The sequence below is a fragment of the Martes martes genome (assembly GCF_963455335.1).
Source record: "Martes martes genome assembly, chromosome: 12".
Lineage (NCBI taxonomy): Eukaryota > Metazoa > Chordata > Mammalia > Carnivora > Mustelidae > Martes > Martes martes.
In genome coordinates, this window is record NC_137900.1 from 58,624,677 (window position 1) to 58,652,519 (window position 27,843).

Genomic DNA, 27,843 nt, shown 5'->3' on the forward strand with positions numbered 1-27,843 from the left:
ACCAGGCAGGGTCCCCTAATGCTGTTCTGGGCTTCCACACGCAGCCCTACTAGAACCTCTTATACAAAACCTCCGGGAGGGTGGGAAGGGCAGTTTTACAGGGTCACCATGGTGGCCTTGGCAGTCCATGTTCCCGAGGACTGGACAGGACAGCTAGGTGTTGCCCACTGGGTATAACCTTGGCAGGGATTGTCTAGATTAACATAGTTCCCCAGAACCAGCCCTGCTTCACCCCTGGAGAGCAGACAGCATGGATTCTAGTCAGCTCAGCTCCGTATCCACATGGGCAGTGGTTTGGGAAACATGAAGGTATTCCACATTTTGTTCCACAGCTGTGTCTCATACCACCTCATCATAACCATGTGGGATCTTTGGCCTGTTCATGCCATGCTTTTTCCCCCTTTATTTGCTTTATTTTAGTATAAAACTTTATTGTGGAAAACTTTCAGAGTAGAGACAGTAGTGTTAATAGAGTGAACCCCTCTGTGCCCATCACCAAATTTTAAACAGTTCCCAACTCTGGTGGGCCCCACTGTCTTATCAAAGCTTTGCAAATGGTAAATCAGCTGATCCTTAACTTTCTGTAGACTTCAGTCTATTTCCCCCAAACAAGAAAAGATTGATTATTCTTTGTTTGCTTTTCAGAAATCCTGCAAGCAGTAATTTACAGAAAATAGCCAAGGAACCAGTAATTGACTACTTTGATGTCCAGGACTAAGAAGATCAAGATGCACTTAGATAAAAGAATGATTAGGTGTGATGGAGACTCGTTTGCCAGCAGATAAATCATGCTTGTTCCCAGTTAACTGCCTGGTGGACTCACACACAGTCTCATATACTGTCTTGTACTGATACGTCCAAAGCATGAGTGTGTCAGAAATCTCCTTGTCCTCTATTCTGTGTGTATAAAGTGTTTCAGTACGGCCAGATCTCTGACTAGATGGTCACTGGTGATTCAGTTATGTATTTGCAGAGCCTCCACCATCACTTTGATTGCTCAGAGGGCCAGGGGAACATTGGGTTTGATTTGAACAAACCAGAATTTTAGCCTAAAAGTGGTATTTAGTCATAGACTCAGTTGTCCCAATTCTCCATACTCTTCTTTAAAATGCAACATCAGCTGCACCTCACTTTTTGGATTAATCCAAACTGATCACAATCTTCGGAAGAGCACAAGTGAACTTCTTAGTCCAAAATACCAGATGCATCCAGAATCACACGTGTTGTGTTAAACCCTGCTATCATATCTGAATCTTTAACCAACAACTCTCATAGGTGTGTCTGGCTGAATTTATCTTGGGAGTTCTTAATGCCATCAGTTCTAGACCTAGGAAAGAAGTCAGGGTGCTTTACAGAATTCCGTTTTCTGGAGCTCAGGGGCATGGCTCATATTACATCACTGGGCCTGTCCTGTGACAGTTTAGCTAGATATGCCATGATGGTAGAGGACAAAGAGCACGCTCCTTCTGCCCGGTTCACACTGTGGCCTCTGTGTACTGACCAGTTAGCCCTAACTCCTTTTTGGTTGAGAAAGGGTTTCAGGTGGATTGACCTTTTCCTGTGTTGCTTTCTCCCAGGCCAGGAGCAGCTGTACTGGCTCTCCTTGTCTCTGAGCTCTGAACTTTGGTTTAAATAATCACAGAAGTATGTGGACGGTCCAGGACTTTTCCCAGCAGCCCTCTGGAGATATTCTTGAGTCTTGTTAAGGCAGGTGCATTGACAGTTAACATTAGTTTGGCCATCTCTGCCTTGGCACCCCTTCAGCTTGGAGGCCAGACTTCCAACAACTCCTTTGTCCAGAGCAAGCCTGAGCCCCAGAGCAACAGACTTCAGAAGTGACATCACGAAACTGGCACTTGGTTTTCATAGGAAGAGCAGGGTCACTCTTTGATCCTGACCCAGATAGTCTACCTTGAGAGGCAGCAGGTACAGGAGCAAGAAGAAGCAACTGGAGGGAGGAGATGGAAAACTAAAAACCACTTCTCTCTGGACCCATTTAGCACAGGGTCAGTGGCTGTGAAGATAGCAGGAAGCCCACGAGCATCTGTTACATCTTTGAAGCAGTGGTTCAGTGGATGAACTGCTCATGGAGAACATCTCAGAATTTGGGAGACAGGAGACTGATTATAGTCGCCAGCTCTGCCACATAGCTTGCCACTTGGTGGAATGGAGGTATCACCTGCCTCATAGGGATTAAATGAGTTGCGATACATGTAGGTTCCTGATCTGTCATGAATGCTGAAAGTGCCCCCAATGATACTTGGGGGCACCTAACGCTCAGCTGGCAGAGTATCTGACTCTTAATCTTGGGGTCATGAGTTCAAGCGGCATGTTGGGTGTAGAATTTATTAAAAAAAAAAAAATGAGAGGCATCTGGTTAGTGCAGTCCATTAAGCTTCTGACTCTGGATTTCAGTTCAGGTCATGATCTCAGGGTTGTGAGATTGAGCTCTGTACTGGGCATGGAGGCTGCTTTAGGATTCTGTCTCTCCCTCTCCTTCTGCCCCTCCTCCACCTACCTCTTCCTGTCTCCCTTCCTCTCCCTCTCTTTAAAAAGAAAAAAGATACTTAATATCTGGAAAATACATAAGCATCTTCTTCCTCCATACTATTAGCCAAGTTAAGGTACAAAATGCTAAACAGGCCCCTTCTGGTGAATGTGTATGTGCCTACCCCATACAGCCCTGTGCTAGGGCCTGTTCTTTCATAGTGAGCCAGCAGAGGACACATAACTGAACAAATAATTATAATAGAATTAGTTGGTCTGGCACAAATAAGTCCATAGTCTGTTATTAAAAGCTGAGTAGAGCCATGAGAGGAATTTCCTGTGGCATGGTAGGAATGGGATCACTCTCATGGTTGGGAGAAGGGAAACAGGAGGAAACATTTGGGCTCAGTCTTAATGATGGTAGGCTGCTATTAGGAGAAGAGAAGCAGGCCAGGAAAGGGTAAACAGCATAAGACAAGCCCAGGGATGTGGTTTGTGGTGGGGTTGAAGGGTTAGTTGTCCAGAGTGGACAGACAACTGGAACGACAGGTGATGAGGTTGGACAGGTAGGAAGGAAGGGGTCAGCTGTGGAAAACCACAAGGAGCCACTGGAAGGTCCTAAGCAGAGAATGGCATGGCAGGATTTTTGATCCAGAGTGGGAATCAGCACATGTTTCCTGTAAAGTTCAGATAGCAAATATTTTAGGCTTTGTGAGTCTTAGAGTTTCTGTTGCAGCTATCCAACTCTGCCATCATGCTGTGAAAGTGGCCACAGACAATACGTAAGCAAATGAGCATGACTCTGTCCCAGCAACACCTTATTTTTACAGATACTGAAATTAGAATCTCATACAATTTTTATGTGTCACAAAATAATATTTTTTCCAGCTATTAAAAAATGTAAAAACCGTTCTTAGCTCATGGGTTGTACAAAAACAGGCAGCAAGCTGGATTGGGCCAAGGATCTTAGTTTGCCCACCCCCTTCTAGAGCAGTTTCTCGGCAGAGTGTAAAGAAGGAAGTGGAGGATTAACTTGGAGGCAAGAGACCCAGCCGAGAGCTATAGGGAGTGATCCAAGTGAAAGATGAGGTTGGTGGGGGTTAGTGCTGCAAAGAGAAGAGATTCAGGAGATTGGATGCTTGGGGACAGCAGGGAGCTAACACCCCTAGGGTCACTAAAGGGGCCCCAGACCTCCTCAGCAAGGGGAAGCTGCTTCTCAAGGGTTTGGCAGATTCTCCACTGAGTAGTGGCCTTGGCAAGACTTTACATGAGTGGACTAAAGGGAGCCATTCGTGGAGGAATCTCGTGGGCACCACGACCCCACATTATTGCTCCCTGAGAATCAGGTGATAGCATCCCTTCCCCTTTCAGCCCTACCCTCCTGCAGCAGGAGATTACTTATGGGGCCAGAGCTTTTCAGAGACCCAAGTTCTTATCTCTGGAATTCCCTCTGGCTTGTCCAGCAGGGCTGTCTCCTTTCAGTGGTTGTGCCAGTCTGAGGTGCAGTGGGAGGTTGTCTTCAGGCTTGGAGATGAAAGCAGCCCTCCTGATCGCAGGATCTGTGTGAAGCAGCTCTGGATCCTGTCCTGGACAGGGCAGAGAACAGACCATGGGAGGGGAAGAAAGAATATCAGTCCTGTGGGAAAGGTTCAAAGTCTCAAACAGTGGGTCCTGTGATTTAGGTTTGGGGGAGGGGATCCTTCCAGCATGGTATTAGCCTTCTTGCTTCATGCCTGAAAGCCTGGAGACCTTGTTCTCTTAATGGGGAACCTGCTAGTGTTGCCTTCTTTCTGAAATTGGAGTGTGAATGCCTGGTCACCTTCTCTTCTTTATTAATCCTCCCATATGCCCTGCCATATCTATAGCAAATTTTTTTCTTTCCAAGCTCCCTACATGATGTTAGCACGGATATCCCAGACAATCTCTCACGGCTTTTTAGAGCCCACAAGTCCCCAGAGAGAGCTCTAAGCTAGCCCAACACCTCAGTCTACAAAGGCCTAGCCCAGAAGGGACAAGGCTCCATGGCGTCCCTCTGTGAGCCAGGCCAAGACTGGAATCCAGGCCTCAGATCTCACAGCCTGGAACTGCCTCTAGGTCAGGAAGTGTCTGAGTCCTCAAGGAAAGGGAAACTGTGTTCCCCAAACAGAATTCCCTTGGAGTCCTTCCCAGTGGCCCAGGCTACCCTCAGCCTCAGGCTTTATGTGGGTACTCTTCTTAGGCATACGCTTCTGGGAGATCTGGCTGAATATAAGCTAGCCAAACTGCTAGGATGCTTGTTTGGCTGCCTCAACTCACTCTGAGAACCCTGGGCAGTTTGCTTCCACTGTCTGGGCATTGATTTCCCTATCTGTCACGTCAGTAATAGTTCCTTCCCGTGTGTCGTCCCAACCCACTGGAAGGGCAATGGTAGACAGGATCTGAGAGGCTGGGAGAGTCTCCCAGTGTCATGTGGCATCTTAGCACAATCAAGCCTTCAGTCCATCCCAGGACCGTCTCAGAAGATAGCTTGCTTGGGGGAAGAACAGAGCAGTTGTGAAGCTGCTCTGGCAAGGGCTGGGCCTTTCAGTCACCTCCCCACTTTCAGTCAGCCCAGGCTTGATGCAAGGGTGAGAGAGTCCAAAGTACTCAACACCCAAAATTGCCCAAGAATCTCTTCTGACAGTGGGTAATAGCTTTTGAGCACTTAATATGCACCAAGCACTGTGATCATCTATTCCTCAAAGACCCTTAAAGTATGTATATATTTTTTAATTTTTTAGAAGATTTTATTTGTCAGAAAGAGCACAAGCAGGAGGGTTGGCAGGCAGAAGGAGAAGCAGGCTCCTCACCGAGCAAGGGCCCCAATGCAGGACTCAGTCCCAGGACCTTGGGATCATGACCTGAGCCAAAGGCAGACACTTAAGCAGCTGAGCCAGGCATCCATATATATATTTGGAGACCCATTTATTTATTTTAGAGAGAAAACATGCATGCAAGTCGGGGGGAGAGGGAGAGAATCTCAAGCAGACTCCGCACTGAGCTCAACACAGAGCTCAATCCCACGACCCTGAGATCATGACCTAAGCCGAAACCAAAAGATTCTCAACCAACGGCATAACCCAGCTGCCCCTGAAGTATATATCACTATCTCCTTTTTACCAATGGGGAAACTAAAGTTTGAAGTTAGGTCACTTGCCCAAGATCAGCCGATGAATAATTGGGAATCTGAAATTCCTGTAAGGCCAGACTCCAAAACCTGTGTCCTCCGCTACATACACAGGACATGGACAGCTCACACAGTTTACCTTGGAGTCGCTGAGACTGCAATGTCTGGCAGATCTGGACAGGTGGGATGGAAATTTATACTGTGTCCTAACAGAGAGTGCCAGCAACCACCCGAAGATGGTACTTTTCCTAGAATGGCCACAAGGGGGCAGTATGTATCCCCAAACCAGAAGACTGAGGAGGGGTGGGGTAAGTGCTTCCTCTTGGCCTCAAAAAAACCTCTTACTTAAAACTTTTTTTTTTTTAAGATTTTATTTATTTATTTGACAGACAGAGATCACAGGTAGGCAGAGAGGCAGGCAGAGAGAGACGAGGAATCTCCCTGCTGAGCAGAGAGCCCGATGCGGGGCTCCATCCCAGCACCCTGGGATCATGACCTGAGCCAAAGGCAGAGGCTTTAACCCACTAGAGCCACCCAGCCACCCCTTAAAACTTTTTAGTTGAGTTTATAACCAGTATCTTAATTATCACCTGCCCATTTTTTTTTTAATACAGTTTTCTGTTTGTTGACATAAACCGTGTAAACACAGGGGGGAAAACAAGTCACGCAGATATCTGAAGGAAGAACAATCCCAGGCAAAAGAAACAGCCATTGCAAAGGCTCCATGGTGGAAACATGCTATGTACCTTGAAGGAACAGCAAAGCCATCCAGCTATACGGGAATGAATAGGAGAGAGAAGCAGGTGCCTGGAAGCCATTGGAAGGCTTAGGGCAGAGGAGTGAAGGTTATGATTTGGCTTATTTTTTGAAAGAAATACTCCAGCTGATGTCTTCAGACTATAGGGGTGACTCAGAACAAAAAGTCTGGAAGATGATCAGAAGACCACTTCTGTAATCCAAGAGACGTGACTGTGGCTCAAACCTGGCTGATGGTGGTCGGGTGATGAGAAGGGGTTGGTTTCTAGATAATTTTGCAGGTAACACCTACAGGGTTTGCTAACAGCTGGGATGTGGGTGGGGTGTGAGAGAGAATGGAGTCAGGCACAACTTCAAAGATTTTGGCCTGAGCAGCGGGAAGATTGAATTTGCCATTTACTGAGATAGGATAAGAGTGTGGGAGGAACAGTCTTGAGGGATGAAAATCTGTCCAGTGGGTGGTTGTACATGGGAGTCTAAAGTCTGGAAACAGGATTGGACAGGAGATCTAATTTGGGGAGCTGTTGGCATATAATAGTATTTACAGCCTGGTAAGGTCACATTGGGAAGGAGGGTGAAAGAGAAGAGGTCCAAGGACCGGGCCCTGGGTGCTCCATCATTTAGAAGCCAGGGAGCTGAGGAACAGGGCAGGAGTCTGACGATTCTGGAGCCAGAGCTGGGGGATGAAGTTGGAGGACTCAGTGCTAAAGGGAAGTCCTGTGTGGTGGGGGTCTCTGGAGTTTTCCTCCTGGTTGCCTAGGAGAGTTGGGGCTTCTCTTGCTTGCCTTGATCATTGGAACCTTCTGAGAGAAGGGACTCCCATGGTACAAGTCAGTTAAGGCCCCAGAGTATTTGGGTTTCTGGGGCCAGGAGTGATCATGGGTCCTGGCTGCCTCCTCCCCTTTAGTCATCTCTTAAACGTGGGTGCTCCCCAGAACTCCATCATCTCTCCCTGGGCCACCTCATCCACCTGCAAGCCTTCACCTGCCACTCTGGGCTTAAAGGCTCTATCTATCTCTAGCCCAGCCTGTGCCTATCCCTGGATGCCCCACAAGCACCTCCAGTTCAGCATGTCCAACGTCCAAACTGTCTCCTAGTATATCCACTACCTTCCAGTCTCCCCTACCCCAGCACTGAGTCTCCCTCAGGAATTCAACTTCCCCCTAATGTTCTTGACCTGGGGCCAGAGGCCAGAATAGAGGTGGGGGTTCTGGGGCAGTGGGGAGGACAGGAACACATTCTTGCTGGCCCTGGCTGAACTGTGCCAAGGGCCATTTGTGACCCCCATGAGGAATCCTCCTTATCAGCCAATGGGGGTTTCACTGGGTCCCTGGAGGGCTCAAAGCATCAGTCCTAGATTTATGACCTCATCTGTGTGCCAGGGTGTACCTGGCTCTGAGCTGTGTTCCTTCTCTCTCTGCCCCTGACCCAGCCTGTGAAGCTCCAGCTGCCCTCATCAAGATCCCCTACTGGACCCAGAGCCTGAGCATCCCCTCCAAAAGCCCCTGCACACACCCTCCAGCACCCACCCACCCCTTGACTCCTGAGCACAGACACAAGGGGAGACCATGACTTCTGGCACATTCTTCCTCACCCTGCTTCATCACAGCAAAATGACAGTGGCAAAACTGAAACCTGAAACACCTCACTCCTCTGAGCTTCATTATCCCCATTTTACAGATGAGGAAATTGAGGCCCAGAGAGGTTCAATAACATGCGAAAGCTCAGTGGCGGGCACTCGACTGGGGTTATTTGTTCATTAGGGGTCTTTGTGTTTTGAGTTTTTCATTATTTTAACTGTACCTGTATGTTATATATGCATGTTTATAGGATGTATTTCACAATTTAGAGACCAAACAAAAAAACTAGCCAAGCCCATATTGGTAAGCACTGGAATCCCTATTGTCTACCCCTTACCAAGCCAATCTCCCCAGACCTCAGCTTCCTTGGATGTAAGATGGGCATGACGATGTGAGGACCAGGAGGGTGTGGAGTGGTAACAGCAAACACACTGCCCACATGCCAGGCAGGGCTCGTTTTCTCATCCCAGTGGCCTTGTGAGGTGGGAGCTGTTATTACCCTGTCTTACCTAAAGTCATCCAGCTAGTGAGCGGTAGAGCCAGCATTTGCATCCAGCCTGGCTGCCCTCTTTGTGCTCTTGGGGGTCACAGTATAGGCCCTGTGGCACCCAGGGGAGCTGGGTTATTCCTCTTTCCCACTTCAGGGTCAGCAAAGAGGTAGTGCCTAGCCATGGTCAGGCTGCACAGCTCTCAGGGGCCACAGCCTCCTCCCACTGGGGGCATCAGCACCCCAACCTGCCTGAGATGGTGGCTCCCATCTCTTTCTGGGCTGCAGGACCCCATCTGAGGGAGACAGACAGACTAGCCAGAACAGAATGCTGTCTGTGAGTTCCTGTCCCTTGAAGGGCCTGAGTGGGAGTGGGATGGCAGGGAAGGTCAGGGAGTGAAGGGCCCTCCCAAAGCCAGGACCACCAGGCTGAGGATCAAACCTTCATCTGCAAAGTCCTGGAGGGGCCTGGTCTGGGGCTGGGAGTTTCTCCTGCCCTACCCTGTCCCCCGTTCAACCACAGCCTCAGTTGGGGTGGGAGAAAGGGAAGTGAGGTCATGACATGAGACTGCAAAGTACTGGAAGAAGTCAGAGCTGTGGGGCTCCCCCCAGACCCCAACAAATCCAAGCCTCAATGCACAGAGAGGGAAACTGAGTCCCAGAGAGGAGAGGGGTTCTGTCCAGGTCACACAGCCAGTATGTGTTGGGCCAGCACCTAGGAGAATGAGAGGAGAGATAGGACTTCCATGACTCATATCCCAACCTGGCTCTCAGAGCTAAACAGTTGTGTCTCCTGGATCCAAGCCAGGACGTGGTTACAAAAGACTCTGTGTGTGTGTGTGTGTGTGTGTGTGTGTGTGTGTGTGTGTGTGTATGACAGACAGCAGAGCTAAGAGCCAGGGATCCACAGGGACTGCTGATACCCACCCCATCTCACCCTACTTCTGCCTCCCTGCCTGCCTATCTGCCTCTCTATTCCAGAGACTTCCCTTACCTCTGCACCAGGCCTTGGCCTTACCGCTCCCCTGGGCCTGGCCTCAGTTCACCTTAAACCTGCTTGTCTGACCTAATCTTCTTCCACTCTTCCCTTTTCCCACCTCCCACCTTTCCCACCTTTTCCCACACTCCCACCTGAGGGCCTTTCAGTGGCTGTTCCCTCAGCCTGGCATGCTCCCTTTCCAGGTGTCCACATGGCTCACTCCCTCTCCCCTTTTAGGTCTTTATGCAGAATCACCTTCTCTGTGATGTCTTTGGTCTTTACAGCCCCACATGCTTCCTATCCCTCTTTGCTACTTTTCCTCCTTAGTATGTATCACTAACACACCATGTGTCTTGCACAGAATGTTGGTTCTATGAGAACAAGAAATTTAGTTTCTTTTTTTGTGCCTATATCCTCTGCACCAAAATGGTGTCTGGCATGTTATAGAATTTCAACCAACTTCTGCCAAGAGAATGAAAGGGATCTGTGCACAGAAACACTCTGTGACCACAGTCAGGGCTCATCAGAGCCCGATATCAGGATCAGAATCTGCAGGGAATTTTTGGATAATGGGCCTAGTGTATGTCTGTACAGAGCGGTAGCCAGCAGGCAGGTTCTGGATGGACCCACTGACTGTCCTACATCCAAGGCCACCTCCCTGGGACATGAGGGTGGCAGAAGGCTGAAGTGATCAGCAAGGGGGATAGGAGAGGAGGAGTGAGAGCCCTTGGACCCACATACACCTCCCACCTGTGACTGAGGCCTTAGGGTCACTCTGCTCTGGAATGCCAGAAATGAGAAAGGCCACCCTTCTCATGTTCACCAGGCCACTGAGGCAGAGAGAGAGAGGCATCTGGCTGGGACTCCCAGCTGTGGATCCTTCCCTGGTCACTCCCAGACCTGGTTCGCTGGCTCAGCTCCTCTCACTGTGATATGTCAGACAGACTCAAGCCTCTCCCCTTCAACCCTGGACCCCTTGTCATCAGCACCTTCCATACCTATCACTTCCAATAACCTGTTCTCATGCTGTGGTTATTTCTTCATCTTTTAAAACATAGGATACCTACAAATGAATATATATCACAGTTATATGTTACAAAGCACAATCATTTACAAACCTATAAATTGACCTCCAACTCCAGAACTAGAAAACTAATAGTTTGTACTACCCAAAGCTCTTCCCCATTTCATCCCCCATTTCTGTCTCCCTGGAGGAATGATCCCTTTTTTTTTTTAAGATTTTATTTTGTTTTTATTTTTAAAGATTTTATTTAACCCAATGTGGGGCTCAAACTCACAACTCCAAGATCAAGAGTCACACCTCCATAGACTGAGCCAGCCAGGCACCCCTATCCCTTCTTTTTTTTTTTTAAAGTAGTTTTATCTGGGGATGCCTGGATGGCTTAGGTTGGTTAAGCATCTGCCTTTGGCTCAAGTCATGACCCCAGGGTCCTGGGATCAAGCCCCATGTCAGGCTCCCTGCTCAGCAGGGATCCTGTTTCTCCCTCTGCCCCTCCCCTATCTTGTGCTCGCTCTCCCTCGCAAAAATAAATAAAATCTTAAATAGTTTTATCGCACATGTATACCCAAAGAATATATTCCTTTTGGCTTGTATTTCAATGATACCCCTGGTGTCATTCTGTATATAGTCTACTGCATTGCTGTTTATGCCTTCCACACTTTGTCCGTGTTGTTACAGGAAGCTGTCGTGCCTCAGTTTTCACCGATGTATCATGTCCTGTTGTCTGTGACTGTATGGCAAGGTAAGTATCTGCTCCCCTCCTGATGGACATTTGTCTTTGATTGCAGGGCCCGGTGATCACCCACCTTGTGCGCCTCCTCAGTCAGGTGCTCACTCCACACCTCCCAGCCACCTCCCAGCCATGCTCCCAGGACGGTTACACTGACCCTCCTTTCACTCTCCCATGGCCCCCAGGGTAGGTATCCTCAATCGCTGTCTTCAACTCTCTTCTGATCTCCAGACCACATAAAGGGCATAATTGTTTATTGTGCACTTATTCTGTGCCAAGCACTATTCTCAGCATAGTACACATTTTATTTCATTGAATATTCACAGTAACACAAATGGTAGGTAATACACGATCCCTTTTACAAATGAGAAAAGAGAAGCCCAGAGAGGTGGAATAACTTGCTCAAGATATACACCTCTTACCCCCAAGTCCCATAGGCAACTCAAACTCAACATGCCCACGATGTAACTTATCTTCCTCTCCAAATCAGTTTGTTTCCCATGAACGCTCAGGTGGCACATCTCCAGTGCCCCAGGCCCAAGCCAAAAACTGAAGTCAGCCTGATCCCCACTGCATCCTTGCCCACTCCTCCCAATCTGAGCCCAAGTCCTGTGGGCTTTACCTCCTCCATATCTGGTGAATCCCCTTTCTCCCATCTGCTGCTCCTCCTGGATTATTGCCTCTCACCACACTCCCTCGCAAGCTCCAGTCTCCCCCTTTCCCAGCAGCTTGCACGCTGCAGCTCAGGCGGGCTTGCTAAATCTCATCTCACCATGTCCCCAACTCCCGAAGAAAGCCCAGCCTCCTCGCCTCCATCTCCTCAAACTGCAAAGTGCAGCAACCAACCCCAGAAAGGACAACACTTGTCCTCCACTTGGCTCTGCCTCCTCTTCTGGGAAGCCATCCCTTGCCCCCGCCCCACAGCTGGATGGTGAGCCCCCTCTGAGCCCCACAGTCCCCTCTCTGCCACTTAGCTCCTTCCTCATGATTACCGATCCTCATCAGACTGTGCTCCTCGAAGGCAGAGGCTCAGCCTCATCCACTTCAACATCTCCAGTGCCCAGGCAGGGCCTGCACACAGAAGGTTCTCAGGAATTGTTGAAAGGCTGAATGCACAATGACAGGAACCATGGGTGATGCTTTCTGAGTCCCAGAAAGCAGGGTAATTCCTGCTTGATCCCAGAGTGGGTGGGGATGCTGGCTGCCACCACCAACCCCCCAAGCCTCTGTGCCTGTCCCCTGAACCCCATGAAGCCATTTCCTGTCTCTGCATTTTTTGGAAGAACTTCCTTCTCTGCATCTTCCTTCTGACTCCGGAAAGACTTAGTGTGGGAGAGCTCTGGCACTGGTAGCAAAAAGAGGAAACCAACCCTTCACCTACTTTCAGTCTACATTAGACCTTTTCAAGGTGGGGGGGGTGGTTTTGCCTTCAAAGGTAAGAACACTGATTCTTGGAAGAGGAAGATGGAAAAATCTTACTCTATTTTGTATAAAGCATATATATATATATATATATATATATACACACACACACACACACACAATACTTAAACACTTATAGTACATCTGTGGTATTAAAATACCATGTGATTAAGAAAGAAAATGTCTAAAAGGCTTCTGAGGGAAGCAATAATGAAAAAAAAAAAAAAGGTTAAGAAACTCTGATCTACATGCTTGGGTCTTGCTTTGTCTGATCTAGGACCAGCCAGAACTGAGGGAGTCTGGAGTCCCATCTCAGGGAAGCTCAAAGTATCCCCAGAGCTTACCTCCAGCTAGCTGTTGTCCTTTCCCCAAAAAATCCCTCCCCCTATGCCTCGAAGTCCACCATTCTGTGTCTGGCATCCTTTAATCTCCTGTTCCTACGAGGCCATAGGTCAGCTCTTCCCCCATTCCACCCCAGTTCCCAAAGCTGGAAGGAGTTAGAGACCCCTCAGCTTTGTGCTCCAGCCTTGGGCTACTGCATAACCCTGGAGTTCCTGGAAGAATCCAGTAGGGAAGCCCAACCACAGGAGGCACCCAGGAAGTGGGGGTGCCGCTGTGTTGGACAAGGCTTTCTTTATTGGAGTGGGGAGATAGGGTCACAAATAATCTTTCTTAGAATTGCTCTAGGAGGATGGGGTCACTTAAGGGTGGGACAGTTCGGACTGTGGGAGACACAGAGACAGGGGTGAGGGGAGAGGTCATGGCTGGGTTTTGCATGGTCTTGGGCAACACAGGTATTCTGCGGTCTTCAGACATCATGGAGTCCTCCAATATGTGGGGCCTCCGTGTGATGGTGGAGCCAATGAAGACCAAGTAGATGATGCCACCTAAGTAGGCACCTAGGAACGGTGCCACCACCGGCACCCACCACCAGTCCCGGGCCCTGCAGGCAAGAGGCAGATGCCTGCTGAAGGCACTGATCCCCAGCACAGTACCCGTGTCCATAAGGCTGAGACAGAGAATAGGGCCTGAAAAGTCGAGGAGTGACCCCCATTCTAGCCTTAGAGTTGCCCCTGAGCCTGTCCTGGGGCAGGACTGACATTCAGTCTAAGAGCAGGATCTGCATTGTTGCTCATCTGGGGGAAATGGGGTCCCACACCTGTCTCCCCAGGCCACCCGGGAGCTGGGCAGGACTCTCCCGTGCTGCTCCTCACATCACCCCCACCCCCCTGCATGCAGGGCACCCACAAGAAAACGTGCAGGAATGGGCTGGGCAGGACAGTACCTGAAGACCTGTATACCCCAGCCAGCAATGTAAGTGAAGAAGCGGGGTGGCAGGTCCCGGGATGGGTTCATGGCATATCCTGTATTCATGCCCAGGGATATGCCAATGACAACAACGAGGATGCCAATCACCAGGGCCTGCGTCCCTTGCAGTGCTGGGTTGTTCTCCTTGTCCGTGATGGCGAATAGACATAGCTGGAGCAACGCTGTCACCAGCACCTGGGGAGCAGACACCGTGGTAGCCGCCTGGGGCCCCTAGCCAAACCACAGAGCTTCAGCAGTGCCCCCAGTCCCAACCCACGAGCAGAGAGCCCAACCAGAGTTCTTGTCCTTTCTCCTGTGAGGGCTGCCTGATAGGTGGGGAGGGCTTGAGGAGGGGAATCCACGCTGGGCCACTGACCTCATCCAGGAAGCCCCTCCACAGCGTTGAGTGGTCAGGAAGGTAGGTGGCAAAAATGCTAGCGGTGGCTATGGGGCCAGTCACTGTCAGACGTCCGCCCGAAAATTCGATAATGGCTGCTGTGGAGACACAGACTGAGTGTGAACCTTCCACCAGCTAAACCCCACTGGAGTCCCAGGATTAAGGCTGTAGGATCCAGGGGTGGGGAGCACCTCCAAGGCTTTCTCTCCCAGATGTTTTCACAGACGAGGACACTGGAATTGGATCTGCCCATGTTTCAGAGGACGAGGCTGAGGCCAGAGATGGACAACCCAGGGCAGGACACTCACAGTAGAAGAGGCAGTAGATGGTGGCAGCAGCCAGGAAGGAACCCAGAAACTGACCCAGGATGTACACAGGAAACTTCTTCCATGACATGCGGCCTAGTGCACAGTTGGTGAAGGTCAAGGCTGCATTCATGTGGGCCCCTGCGGGGAGGGGCAGAAGTGTCAGAGGTGTGAGAACAGAGACAAACAAAAATAATGCACAATATGAGAGCAGGGCGCCTGGGTGGCTCAGTCGGTGAAGCGTCTGCTTTTGCTCAGGTCATGATCCTGGGGTCCTGGGATTGAGCCCTACATCAGGCTCCCAGCTTAGCCTAATAATAATAGTAACAGCTAGTATTTATGGAGTGGGTTCATTTAATCCTCACAAAGACCCCACGAGGCAAGGACTACCATCCCCATTTCACCATCAAGGAAAGTGAGAGACAGAAGTTAAATAACTTGCCTAAGTTGACCCAGCTAGTAAAAATGTGGGGCCTGGGGATGCTTATGAAGATTCTAGATTCTGGGCAGAGAGCGTCAGAAGAAAGGGGTTCAGGGTGTTCTCCCTCCCCCCAGGCCAGTGAGTATTGGGTTTGGGTGGACTTGGAGAAGGGGCTGCCTGGAGGTAGGCAAGAAGAGCCTGCAGGGGACACATGGCCTTGCTGATCAGATGGGGCCCCGGGATCACTCACCAGAGATGTTCCCTGCCATGTGCACTCCCATGGTGACTCCGAAGCCAAAACCCAAGTTGACACCGAGGAAGCTCCCAAATTTACCTCCTAGAACCATATGGGCCACGGAGCCGAGGCCAAACACCTGCAAGGGAGGGCCTCTGAGGGGATCACCTGCACAGAAGCCCCAACCTCACAGGAGGGCTCGGGCTCAGATTGAGCTCCTTGCCCCTATGCCCCAGACCACCATGTATTGCCACTGGAGACCCTCTATCATGCCCTCTTCCTTCAGAAATTTTCCTCCCTGACTTTCCTTTACGATGTGACCAGCGAGAGCTGAGTGGGGCTGTACAAGGAGCTGGGAGGAAAGTGGCAATGTGAGAGGCTCTTAAAGACACATCCAGGCCCCTAGACCCCAAGCCCACCTGATGTTCAGTATAGGGGTAGGGCTTCAAGAAGGGCATGGCCAGTGTGGATTGAACCCCTCAGAGTATCTTATACTTCAACCTAACCTGCAGGAAGTTTCTTCAAGGGATCTTCAAACTTCTGGCCTGGACTCTGCCAGAACCCCAGCCCCTACACACATAGTGGCCCCGGGAGCCCAGTGAGGTTCTACCTCCTTTGCCTTCAGCAACATTTCCAATGTTAAGTGTCATTTCTGAACTTCTTGCCCTTGTCCATCTGTAACTGTCGGATCGCCTCAGAAAATAAACCCTACTGACCCCCTCTTCACAGGGAGATTAGAGGCCTGAAGCTAGGCCCTCACTTAACCTCCTGCAGCTCCCACTGGAATCTATATCCACCTTCCCCTTTAGCTCTGGTCCCGTGCCCAGCTTCTCTATCCCTCTCCAGTCACTTCCCTCTTTTTTTTTTTTTAAGATTTTATTTATTTATTTGACAGACAGAGATCACAAGTAGGCAGAGAGGCAGGCCGAGAGAGAGGGGAGGAAGCAGGCTCCCTGCTGAGCAGAGAGCCTGATGCGGGACTTGATCCCAGGACCCTGGGATCATGACCTGACCCGAAAGCAGAGGCTTTAACCCACTGAGCCACCCAGGTTCCCCAGTCACTTCCCTCTTGCCTGTATCTTCCACCCTCCACTTGACAGCTCCCAGAGGCTCGGGTCCCTTCCTTCCTGCCATGGACCCCTGGACACCCCCTCCCTGTGTGGGCCAGGGTCTAGGAAAGACACACACTGTCTGGCTCCTTGATCCCTTCCCTAGCTCTCCCTCTTCAATCTGGCTCCTGCTTCCACATGTCACAGACACTAAAGGTCTCCCCAAGGGCTCCAGCCTCCTGATTTCCTCACGATCCCTTCAGACATGGTCTTACTTGACTTTGCTAACTTTGACCTTCTTAACCACTCTGGGCTTCTGGAAAGTCCCTCTTTGGCCTCCACGACATCTCTTTCTCCCCTGGTTTTCTCTTACCTCTGCAGCCTCCCTCTCTGCAGTTCCTTCCCACATTCTTCTTCCTTCATCTGCCTCATGAATATGGATGACTCCAGAGCTCCTACCTTGACCCCTTTCATGTCTCTCTCCAGTCACTCTTCCTGGGCCTTCTTACCACGTCTATGGCTTCAGATACGCCTGATGCACTAAAATGCCCAAAACCTCCACTTAGGAGCTCAATCCCTATCTTCAAATACCTGTTGGGAGCCTGGGTTTTTCAAAGGCATCTATGGGTTTTTCAAAGGTTCTATGTTGAAAGCTCACCATCTCCCAGAAAATGTGATCCTCATCCTATGTTCCCCATCCCAGTCGGCCAAGCCAGAAACTTAGATGTCACAAGTGAAAGCTTCCTCCCCCTCATCCCCCACACCAGTCAGCTCTGCCTTCATTCTATCCAGATCTCACCCAGCCTCCTCCTTGCAGCCAGAGTGACCTTTCTAGCAGAAAAATTTGATCGTGTCTGCCCTTGTTCAAACATTTACTGGCTCCCCTCCATTTCTAGGATAAAGTCCAAACTCAGTAGGGCACCATTTAAGACCCCGTATAATTTTATCCCTTCTGCCTCTCAGTTTCCTATCTGCTCTAGTGTTCTCTACGTTCAGCAATAGTATTACTACTAAACCATAATAACCACTTATTGATCACTTACTGTGTGTCAGGCACTTGTAAGCAAGTTGTATCTATCACCTCCTTTAACCCTCACACCACACCAGCTTGTGTGTTAGGTGCTCTTATTCTCCCCATTTGACAGATTGTTAACCAAGTCCTAGAGAAGTTGAGCAGCTTGTCCAAAGCACACAGCCCGCACAGGGTGAGCCAGGATTCGAATCTAGGCAGTCCGCTGTGCCAAACAGCCTCAACACCAAACAACCACACTGTTCCCTGCGTGCCTTGTTTTCAAGTGATTCTGTGGTTTTGCATGTGTGTTCCCTCTGTCTGGAGTTCCAGATCCCAGATTCTGAAAACTCGTTACTCTAAAGCCACACCTGGAAGGCACCTCCTTTGAAAATTCCCTGTGCTTTCGATACGCTGTGTCTGAGGGACCTATAGATATCAAGGCTGCTGGAAATGGAAGTCTAGATTCATCCTCCAATATGATGGCCACTAGCTACAGGCAGCTTGTAAGTACTTGAAATGTGGCTGGTCCAAATTGAGACCCATGCTAAGTGTAAAGTACATGCCAGATTTCAAAAAAGAGAAAGAGAATGTAGAATATCTTATTAATAATTTTATATTGATTACATGTTGAACTGGTAATAATATTTTGGCTATATGGATTAAATGCAATAATTTTTTGAATTAATTTCACCTGTTGCTTTTTACCTCTTTAATGTGGGGACTAGAAAATTTTTAATTACATATGTGTCTCATATTGTATTTCCCTTGCACAGCTCTGTTCTAGTGTTTTCGAAAAAGAAAGCCTAGAGAATTGTGGACATAGGAGCTCTAGCTGAGCCTTCAAGGAGGATGAAGGTAAGAGGATGGTCAACTGTGGGCTGCTCCATGTAGGTTGGCGTTAGAAACCCCAGATGGAGCAGGTGTTGAAATGGGAGAGGAACAAATGGAGTGTGCCCTGGACACGAGAGAGCAGCAGAGTCTTCCAGGAGGGTGTGGTCCCCAAGGCCACATGCAGCCTCCAGGTCAAGTGCATGAAGGCCTGAAAAGCATCCCTCTGGATGTGACAATCCAGCAGTCCTTCGTAATGTGCTGAGCACGGCATCATCAGGCCTTGGGAACAGAACCGGGTCCCAGAAATTGAGAGGTAAGTAGGTGGTGAAGAAGAGCTGAAGGGTACCAGTGCAGACATCTCTTTGAGAACCCGCCTGAGGGAGGGAGGGAGAGCATGATCATTGAAGTGGCTCACGGGGGAAGGGAGGAATGTTTTGTGTTGTGTCGGTTTAAGTAGAGAGACTTCAGTGTGGTAAGGCTGAGAGAAGGAGAGGCTCTGCCTCAGGATGGAACAAAGTACCTGAGTGGACTGGAGGGTGGGACTGGTGCCGGAGTGGGGGGTCCTCCGTGAAGGAGGCCCCCCGCCCTCGCCAAGGAGGGATTATGTGGATGCACAGGTAAGTGGAGCCTGGTGCTGCAGGGATAGGTGGGTGAGGAGCCAGACGCAGGAAGCCTGCCTGATGGTTTTCTCTGTCAAGATAGCAATCCAGCCATTTGCTGATTTTAAAAAGCAGGGGGGTGGGGGGCAGAGTACAGAGCAGCTTTGGGAAAGCCTGAGAATAAGTGGAATTGCCTGCATAGGGTAGGGGACAGACAGTTGAGCAGGGCCATGTAGGTCCCCCAAGAGCTCCAGGACAGGTGCAGGGGAGCCCAGACACAGGAAAACTTAGGCCAAGGGTAGGATGAGGCAGAAGAGGACAGGAACAGATGGGGCAAGGCGTAGGGTGTGAGACCAGGACGGGCTGACAGGAGGTGCAGAGGCTGGAGCACACATGGAGGGTCTGAAGACCGAGGGTCCACATTTCCAAGCAGGAGCTCAAAACCATTTGCTAAAAATAATGAATGAGTCACTAAACCCCACATGATCTCCTGTGTCAAGGTTGCCAACTGGCAGCCCATGGGCCAGTCTATCCAGAACAAAGGTTTTGTTTGGGTACCTTGGTTTTGACCACCAGAAGTTTCAGGCTCTCTTGAAAATTCAGAAGCCGGGGCAACGCTGGCCTGTGTCCCGCCCTGTATCCCGCCCTGTGACATATTGTCATATGTCTGCTGGGCTAGTGGCAGAGATGCCTTTGCGCAGGCCGGCACTCCGCCGCTTGCCACAGTCCCCACCACTCTGACTTCACTGTCTGGTCCCCAGAGCATGTACATTTGCAACTCCTCCCTCTCTGGTTCCCGTCAACAACTGCTTTTCCAGGGCCCTAATGGCCCAGCTCCTCCTCTCCGTGGTGGGTGGATGTGGCCCAGCCCATTCCAGTCCCCATCGCCACAAGGCCAGTCCTCAGCACAGCGCTCCGGGAGGCTACGGAAGAACAGTCTACTTCCTTCATCCTGGCTGCAGTAAATGGGGCCCAAGGTCACACTAGTTTTTCTGGCAAAACCTTCGCCCTGATGACTCATTGAGCTTCCTATAACCGAAAAAGCCCCCACTTCTCGGCACAGGCCCAACAACTGCAAACAACAACATAATGTCCTATATGAGTTTAAACCTCAGAGTTCTTTTTGTAAGTGCCAGACCTGCCTGGCAAATGTTTCTGCTCCTGTTCTACAGATGGGGAAATTGAGGCCCAGAGACTACCAAAAGCCTGAAAGTAAGGGCCTTACCTCAGCTGGGGGAGAATAAACAAGCCAGAGTGTTGTAAATCCTGCCATAGTTAAGCTAAGGGATAGAGAGTACAGAAACTAAGGGTCAAGGCTGTGATATTAGGTTGGACTGGATTTGATCTTAACTTAACATGTGACATTGGACAAGTAACTTAGTCTCACAGAGGCTCAGTTTCCCCACCTGTGAAAGGGGGATAATAATAGAACCTCCCTTGTAGGAGGAGCACAACGCTTTGCTGTGTGGATTTGAGAAGATACTATATGTAAGGGGCTTGGCATCATCGTGGCTGGCATACAGCTCAATAATAATCTCAAGAAAAGGAAGAGAAACAGGGAATGGGAAGGCATCAGTGCATGTGGGTGGTGCTAGCTTCCCCTAAGAGCTCTCTGAGGAGGTGCCCTCCCACCTCCATGGTTCCAAGGTTTAACAGCCCTCACGAGGCTGGAATGTCTTGTCATAAATGAATGACTTTGCCCTGGATTAAGGCTGGACACCATCCAGTTGCTGTCCTCACTGCTCAGGAGTCAAAACAGGAAGTCAAGTAATGGGGAAAGGGAAAAGCACAGGAGGTGGGGAGGGGAGGGCAGTTGAGAGCACGTGTCATGACCAGAGACCAGCACATATGTCCTGCATGTGTACTGGGTGTCTGCCAGCTTGATGTTAGTGTCACGTTTACCGATGAGGAAGCTAAAGTTCTAAAGAGTCAAGACACTTGCAAAAGATCACACATTGAGAAGACAGCAGGACTCAAACAGCTCCACAGCCCATGAAGGTCCAATTCAACAACATGCTTAATAACTGACAGGACAGGGGCGCCTGGATGGCTTAGACAGTTGAGCGTCGACTCTTGCTTTCGGCTCAGATCATGATCTCAGGGTCATGGTGTCGAGCCCCACATCAGGCTCCAGCTCAGGGGTGGAGTCTGCTTGAGATTTTCTCTCTCTCCCTCCTCTGCCCCTGCACCCTGCTCATGCTCTCTCTCTCTTAAATAAACAGACAAACAAATACATAAAATCTTTTAAAAATAAAAATAAAAAAATACCTGAGAAGACAGACTTAGCCATGGAGAGGCCTGCTCAGGTCCAGCTGGTGACTCAGTGGCAGAATCAGGATTCTTAGGTCCAGTGTCTCCTATTTAGTGTCTCCTACACTGTGGTCAATGCACACTCACATGCATACAACCAGCAATACTCCCTCCTGTGCACACACATAACCACATGCACTCAGGCACTCTCATACTCTCTCACCCCCACTTCCATGTTGGCTTTCCTTCCCAGAGCTGCCCCTTCTTTTCATGGACTTGGGGCCTCCATGAGATTCAGACAGGGATGGCTACAGCTTCAGGGCAGAGGCTGACTACTGTAGGTGGAGAGAGGGGGGTTTCTAAGAAACCTCACATCCCACCTGCAGTCTGGTTTCTGTCCCATCAGCCAGTAAAGAGCCCTTTGTCAAGGTCCCTGGTGACCTCCATGTTGCTAATCCCTATAGACCCTTGCCAACAGCCACTTTCTCTGGCCTGTCTGCAGGCCCCCACTGCTGACCACTCCCTCCCTGTGGAACCTCCTTTCTATAACAGCCCCCCTTCTCCTCCCACTTTTCTGGCCACTCCTCCTCAGTCTTCTTTGCATGCTCCTCTTCAGGGTTCTGTCCTCAACTTATTTTTTTCTCTTTCTGTGCACTCTCACTGGACACTTTTATAACCACCATCCATATTCTGAGCTTTAACTCCTTACTTGCAGCCCAGGTCCCTCTTTGAACTCCAGACCTCTATATCCAAGCTCCCAGACGTCTCCACTGGCACCTCACCTGAGCACACCCAAACTGACCTTGCTTCTCACCCTGAAGTGGGCCCTGGGCTCCAGAGTGGCCTCCTCAGCACTTACCCTCATCTGCTACTTGCAAAGTCTTGGTTCCTCCACAGCTCCCTCAACTGTGTGCTTTCTCCTCCATCCCTGGACCAGTCATCACCCTCTCTCTATCCTAGGTCAACAGCCTCCTAACTGCTTCTCCTCCCACCAGTTCTGCCAGTTCTGCTAAGGCTCACACTACACCCCAGACACCTTCTAAAATCCAAATGTGAACACATCACTCCCCAGCTTGAAAACCTTCCGCACCTCTTCACAGCCCTCAGGATTCTCAAAGCATGGTGCTCTCTAATCTCTGTACTCTTAGTTTCCCTTCTCTCCAGCTCCAACCATGCCCCCTGACACCTGCACCCCAGCCCATGGTTTTGTTCTTTCCCCACATACTATGATCTCTTTCTTTCCCAGAAAGATGGCCAGAAAAAGAGAGCTCTCTCTTTACTTTCTTATGCTTCTCCTTCAGGAGTCCAGCTCCAAGGCTGGAGAAGGGATAATGTGACCCAGGGGTCAGTGGTGGGGAGGGGGTCATGGATTGCTTTCACTGAGCCCCACCCTCCTGAGGTCCTGAGGTTCCTGTCCTTCCCTCAGAACCCACCCACCTTGTGCCACCTACCCACTCACCATCATGACATATGTGCTCATGAACTCGGCCAGGAACTCTCGCACCATCTCCTTCTGCATGATTGCTTGCATCCTTGTGATTACCGTGGGCGATGAGACCATCTTGGAGCTGCAGGTGGACATGGAGCAGCAGCCCGAGCCCATGGGCAGGAAAGAGACTCGAGTGTACTCCCTGCCATCAGCCCTTTAGGTCATGGCTGAGTTAATGGGTAACCCAGAGGTTACCCACACACATCTCCTCTTGCCCAGGGCAGCTGGTAGAGCTGGGATGAGAGATGACTGAGAGCCACAGGAATGTGGAGAGGGACTGATGCTAGATGGCCAGGCTAGGTCCCTTCTTTCTGGAGGGGAATGGACCAGTGGGAAGGGTGCACTAAAGAGGTCATTCTGCAGAGGAGGTAATGGGGAGCCGAAAAGTGCCATCTGCGGTGCCAGTGAGTCCCAGAGGAGAAGCAGATGGGAGAGGGCAGGCAGAAGAGGGGGCTCAGCTGCCCATCAGTCTGTCTGCCTGCCTGTCTGCAGGAGCCAAAGCTTTGAGAACACAGGCCAGGCATCAGGCAGGACCTGTTAATAGCTAGGCACTTTGCAAACACAGGGTGTGGCAGAGTCCACTCAGGGCTCCATAAACACTGAGGCCTGAAACTTGCATCAGGTTCTGCCAGGGGGGAAAGCATCTGCAAAGTACAGCGGGCTCGGCAACCAGGTTGACAAAAACAGACTTCTGTGCGCGAATGAAGGAATGAACAAATGAGAGAGAGGAGGGAGGCAAGGAGGGACTGGGTCTTCCCCTCTGTTGTATGCTCACTGCCCAGCACAGGGCCAAATACAGAGTAGGTGTGCAATAGATATTGTCCACTGAATAAAAACTGGGGAATTCATCTGTTGTACTTTCCGCTAGATCCCCAGAATCTCCTACAGGGCCTGGCACATGGTTTATGCTTGACAAATATTTGTTTAATAAATGCATGGTTGGATGAAGAGATAGACAAAAAAATGAGTTACGGGTCCCATCATCTGTTGGGGGTGGGGTAGAGAGTTCCGGTTTGGGGAAGGAAATGAGGTCTGGAGGCTAAAGAGGTAGAGGGCTACAGAGCCCTCTAAGTGTGGCCTTAGTGCTTGTCAGACTGGTGACCGGGCCCCTGCTGAATGCCTGAGGCGGACCCCAGCCCCTCAACTGCCTCTTCCTCCTGGGATAGCAACATCACCCCCACCGCACCCCAGGCTTCCTGAGATTTCCCCGGCCCTACAGCAGGGCAGAATAAGTAAAGGGAGTAAGAATCATAAATCAGGCATGAATAAAACACCTTCCATTTTCCTGGCTGAGATCCTGTGTTTAATCTCACCCACCCTGGTCTTTGCTCTGTCCTCATCCCAGGAAAACAAACCAAGGGCTGAGCATATGGAGGGGTATATAGAGTCAAGGGACAATTTACCAATGTCTATCCAACTCCAGCTCCCATGCAGCATCATGGTGGGGCACGGCGGGGGGGGGGGTCTCTTTGCCCCTGCTACCAGCTTCTCAGCCCTGAAGAAGGGCCTGTGAGTAGCTTGAGGCAGGCAGGTACCCAAGACGGTCCTGGGAAAGTACCACGGAGGTAGTGGAGAGGTGTACAGAGCAGGAAGCCAAGGACACCAAGAGAACTTTCCAACCGTGGCCCCTTCCTCCTCACCACACAGCAGGTGAGACACAGTAAGCAACAAATCACCAACCAGCCACTCACCCAGAGATTTATCAAATGCCTACTAAAATCAAGCACTGTCATAGAAAACCTTGTCAGGACCCCTGCTCTCAGGAAGAAAAACTCTCAAGAAAAACAATGAAGTAATCACTATAGAGCATGAGGAGTATTGCCACAGGCAAAAGGTGGGCGTCACTGGATTGCAGAGAGGAGGGGTGTGGGAGGGTCACCCAGAGAAGAGGAAACGGGCTGAGAATGGAAGGCTGGCCAGATGAAGGAGCATCCTGGGAGTCAGGGGAAATTGGGCCTTGGAATGGCATGGCAGAGGCTTGCCGCTAAGACAGCGTGTAGACGGACTCCCCAAGGATGGGCTTGTGAGAGAGAGAGAGAGAGAGAGAGACAGAGAAAGTAGCATGAGGTGGGCAGAGAGGGCATAGGGCCAGACGGCAGAAAGCCTCAGGGCCAGAAAACAGTCAAAATGACACACCTGGTGTTTGGCTGAAGAGGGAAATGGAGAAGGAAGGGTCAGTGATGTCCTCAGGTTCGGGCAGAACAGCAGAATGACAAGCAAGCAGAGGAGATAAGCTGCAGGCTTAGGCAGAGCATGAGGAGTCCCTCCACTGTGTGGAGTTTGAAGAGCCTCCTGGACATCTAGGTGGAGATGGCTGGTAATGTGGAGGCAGCTGGTAGTGTCTTATTTATAGACACACATCCGGAGGTCACAGGTGGTCATTTGATCCTTGGGCAGAGATGAGATAGCTCAAGGAAAGGGTGTAGAATGAGAAAAACCGGCCTACAAGCCAAGAAGCTAACAGCCAACCTGATAATTATCTAAGTACCTGCCTACGAAGGAGCTAAATAGCTAATAACTCACCAACCAACCCTTCAACTAACTAATTATCTAGCAACTTGGCCAGCTAACGGAGTCTCCTATTCCCCAGCTCATTTAATGACCTAATCAACCAACCACCTGTAAGCCAGCCAGGCCCCAGGGTCAGTGTACAAACCGAGTCTCCACCCTTGGATCGCTCATCTAGTGGGTCTGATGGTTAATGGCAGCACCATCAGAGCCAGAAGCCAGGGGTGGGAGGTGAGGCCTGCAGAGACTTATGAAGAGTGGGCAGGTGGTGGCCTAATGTGCCTGTGAGGCAGGAGGGTCGAGGGGGAAAGAATGGTGGGAGTGAGCACAGTCTAGATATTTTAGGAGATGTGACCTGATATGAGGCATGGGGAGACAGAAGTGTCAAGGACAGGGTCTTGACTTCTGGCTTGAACAGTGGAGAAAGGGATCCTGGGCTGAGCTGAGGTCACAGGAAGAGGAGTGGGCCTGGGGTATGGAGGCTGTTTTCAACTGGGAGGCCAGTGGATCTTTGGAAACAGAGTCTAAGGCCCCAGAGAGAGTCCAGCACAAAGGGGAGCCATTCATTCTGTCTGTCCAGGAGTGCACAGACAAAACTCACTGCTCACACAGAGCTGGCAGGCAGCAATGAAATGTAATAAGCAAGTACATTTGCGTACTATGGGGGTAGCGCCTGGGTGGCTCAGGCAGTTAAGCGGCTGCCTTCGGCTCAGGTGGTGAATCCCGTGTCAGTGTCAGTGTCGGCGCTCTGCTGAGAGCCTGCCTCTCCCTCTCCCTCTGCCCCTCCCTCCATTCCACTTGTGCTCTCTGTCCCTCTCTCATAAATAAATTTTTTAAAAATCTTAGATAGAAAGGAAGGAAGGAAGGAGGGAGGAAGGAAAGAAAGAAGGGAGGAAGGAAGAAGGTAGTATGGCCTGTGGAGAAAAATAGAGCAAGGAAACGGGGTGGGGTATGGTTTTAAGTAGAGCAGTTGGGGAAAGCCTCATTGAGAAGGTGACAGACAGGAGGAGGTGAGCATTGCAGGCAGAGGGGGAAATCACTGAAGGATTCTGAGCATATTTGAGGGAAAGGAAAGGAGGTCAGTGTGACTGGAGTGGGAGACAGCAGGGATGGCATGGGGGAAGGTCAGAGAGGAAACCAGGACTAGAAGGGCAGGCCCTGGGCCACTGCAAGGACCTTGGCTTTTATTGTACCCCAAAGAGACTTGAGCCCCTGAGGGTGAGAAGCGGTGAGTTCAGTTCTGTTGAGCACCACCTACATAAAGGCAGCTGGAACCCACTCACCAACCCCTTGGCCCTCACCCAGTTCTTTTTTAGCCTTATGTCACCCCAGGGCCCAGCCTAGAGCCCAGGAGGGAGAGACCCTTCTTCTGAGCCTCCTGACCCAGTGGGGGATGGGAAGGAGGGGGGTTGGGGAGGGTCAGCTGCCACGAGGGAGAGGCAGAGAGTAGGGGTGTGCAGGTGGGTGGGGGATGAGAGGTTGGAGGAGAAAAACGGGTAGGGGACTTACCGCCTCTTCTTATCTCTTTGAGCCATGTTCCGTCTTTGAGATTTTTAGATGCTGCAGAGCCAAAGAGAGGTCATTAGGGCTAGGGGGCACAGAATTTGGCCCCACATTCTCATCAGACCTCAGCCTCCCAGGGGAGAAGACACAGGGACAGGTCCTGCCAGTTCGAATCTCTCAACCAGCCAAGCTGGCAAGGAGGGGTGTGGCTGTGCTTCAGCCAATGGGGAAAGGCCCTGGAGTCCCACCCCCTCTACCCTTGCCGGCCTTGGGACCCCTGGACCAGGCCCTTCACAGGTCCTCCTGACTTCCCCAGGTTGCCACCTTGGACAGTGGGGATGCCCACAGCCTCCCCTCAGTGGCGCCACCCTCACATATCTGGGTATTACTGCCTTGAGTCTAACCTCAAGCCCTCTTGCTGCTGACTTAAATTCTGATTTTCCAGGGCCTTTTCCTCGCGTACACACACACACACACACACACACACACGCACGCACACACGCACACACGCACAAGTGAAGTCCTGAGAATTCATTTAGTCCATAGTTCCACCTCAGAACAAAGTCTACCCTCTTACCTTTCCTGAAAATTCCCCAGCGTATTCCCATTGTCCACACAAATGACCACACAGAGGTAACCCTTGAGTTTCCCCATTCTGTAAGTCCCCTGGTTCTTTAGCCGGATTCCCTGTAGCTGCAGCACAAGGTCACATCCCTAGTCCTGACTGCAGGACCCTGTAACCCCCAGCCCCAGCTCCTCAGGAGGGAACTCTCAGGGGAGAAACCACTCCAGCTAAGCCAGCAATCGAACCATCTCTCTGATCTGCATGCCTTCTGCTTTGGTCCAGGGTCTGGTCTGCCTGCTCTCCTCCTTCCTTGGCCAGTGCTCTCCTGACACCCCAGCCCTACACAGCCTCCCGGCCTCTGTGGCACTGCTGTTCCTCCCAATAGTCAAATTCCAGGTAAGGAAACTAGAGCCAAGAGAGAGCGTGGGACATGCCTGTGTCACACAGCAACTCAGGACTAAACCAGAACCAACATCTTGGCTTTTAACTCCCAGCTGGAGTTCCTTCCCCAGCTAGTCCCATGGTCATCTCTCCCCCCAACCATATGGTCCCCAGGAAATAGCACTCAGGCTTGAGCCGAAGGGGAGGCCCCCTGTTCCAGCCCTGCCTGGAACCCAACTCACTCTACTGAAAGGCCTTATGTTTCTCAGCATCCACCCTGGGGGCTTCTCAGTTACGGAGGTCTTGGTCTTGTTCCTCCATGACTGGCCCGGGCTCTGACTGCACCCCCAGCTGGGACTCCACCGTCCCTGTGTCCCCAGTCT

The 27,843-nt window shown here is 50.7% G+C and overlaps 2 protein-coding genes across 8 annotated transcripts in view; one reads left to right on the plus strand and one right to left on the minus strand.

Moving 5' to 3' along the window:
- Positions 1–2,344, plus strand: part of NFX1 (nuclear transcription factor, X-box binding 1) — an 83,474-nt gene extending 81,130 nt beyond the window's left edge. For all 3 annotated transcript variants that reach the window (XM_080820535.1, XM_080820533.1, XM_080820534.1), the window contains exon 24: positions 646–2,344. In XM_080820535.1, coding sequence (XP_080676661.1) covers positions 646–718 — 73 coding nt within the window. In that variant the 3' untranslated portion in view covers positions 719–2,344. The remainder of the gene's footprint in view (positions 1–645) is intronic.
- Positions 2,345–3,289: 945 nt separating this feature from the next.
- Positions 3,290–27,843, minus strand: AQP7 (aquaporin 7; the record flags this gene model as incomplete). Of its 5 annotated transcripts, none has more annotated exons than XM_080820539.1 (8): positions 3,290–4,073; positions 13,893–14,110; positions 14,292–14,410; positions 14,621–14,758; positions 15,289–15,412; positions 22,474–22,582; positions 26,521–26,571; positions 27,703–27,843. In XM_080820539.1, the coding sequence occupies 7 exons, from the start codon at positions 26,544–26,546 to the stop codon at positions 4,007–4,009; spliced, it is 801 nt and encodes a 266-aa protein (XP_080676665.1). The 5 variants fall into 5 exon arrangements, with proteins under 5 accessions (XP_080676665.1, XP_080676664.1, XP_080676663.1 ...); XM_080820537.1 differs by lacking the exon at positions 3,290–4,073 and adding an exon at positions 13,177–13,550; XM_080820538.1 differs by lacking the exons at positions 26,521–26,571; positions 27,703–27,843 and having other exon boundaries at positions 3,294–4,073; positions 22,474–22,617.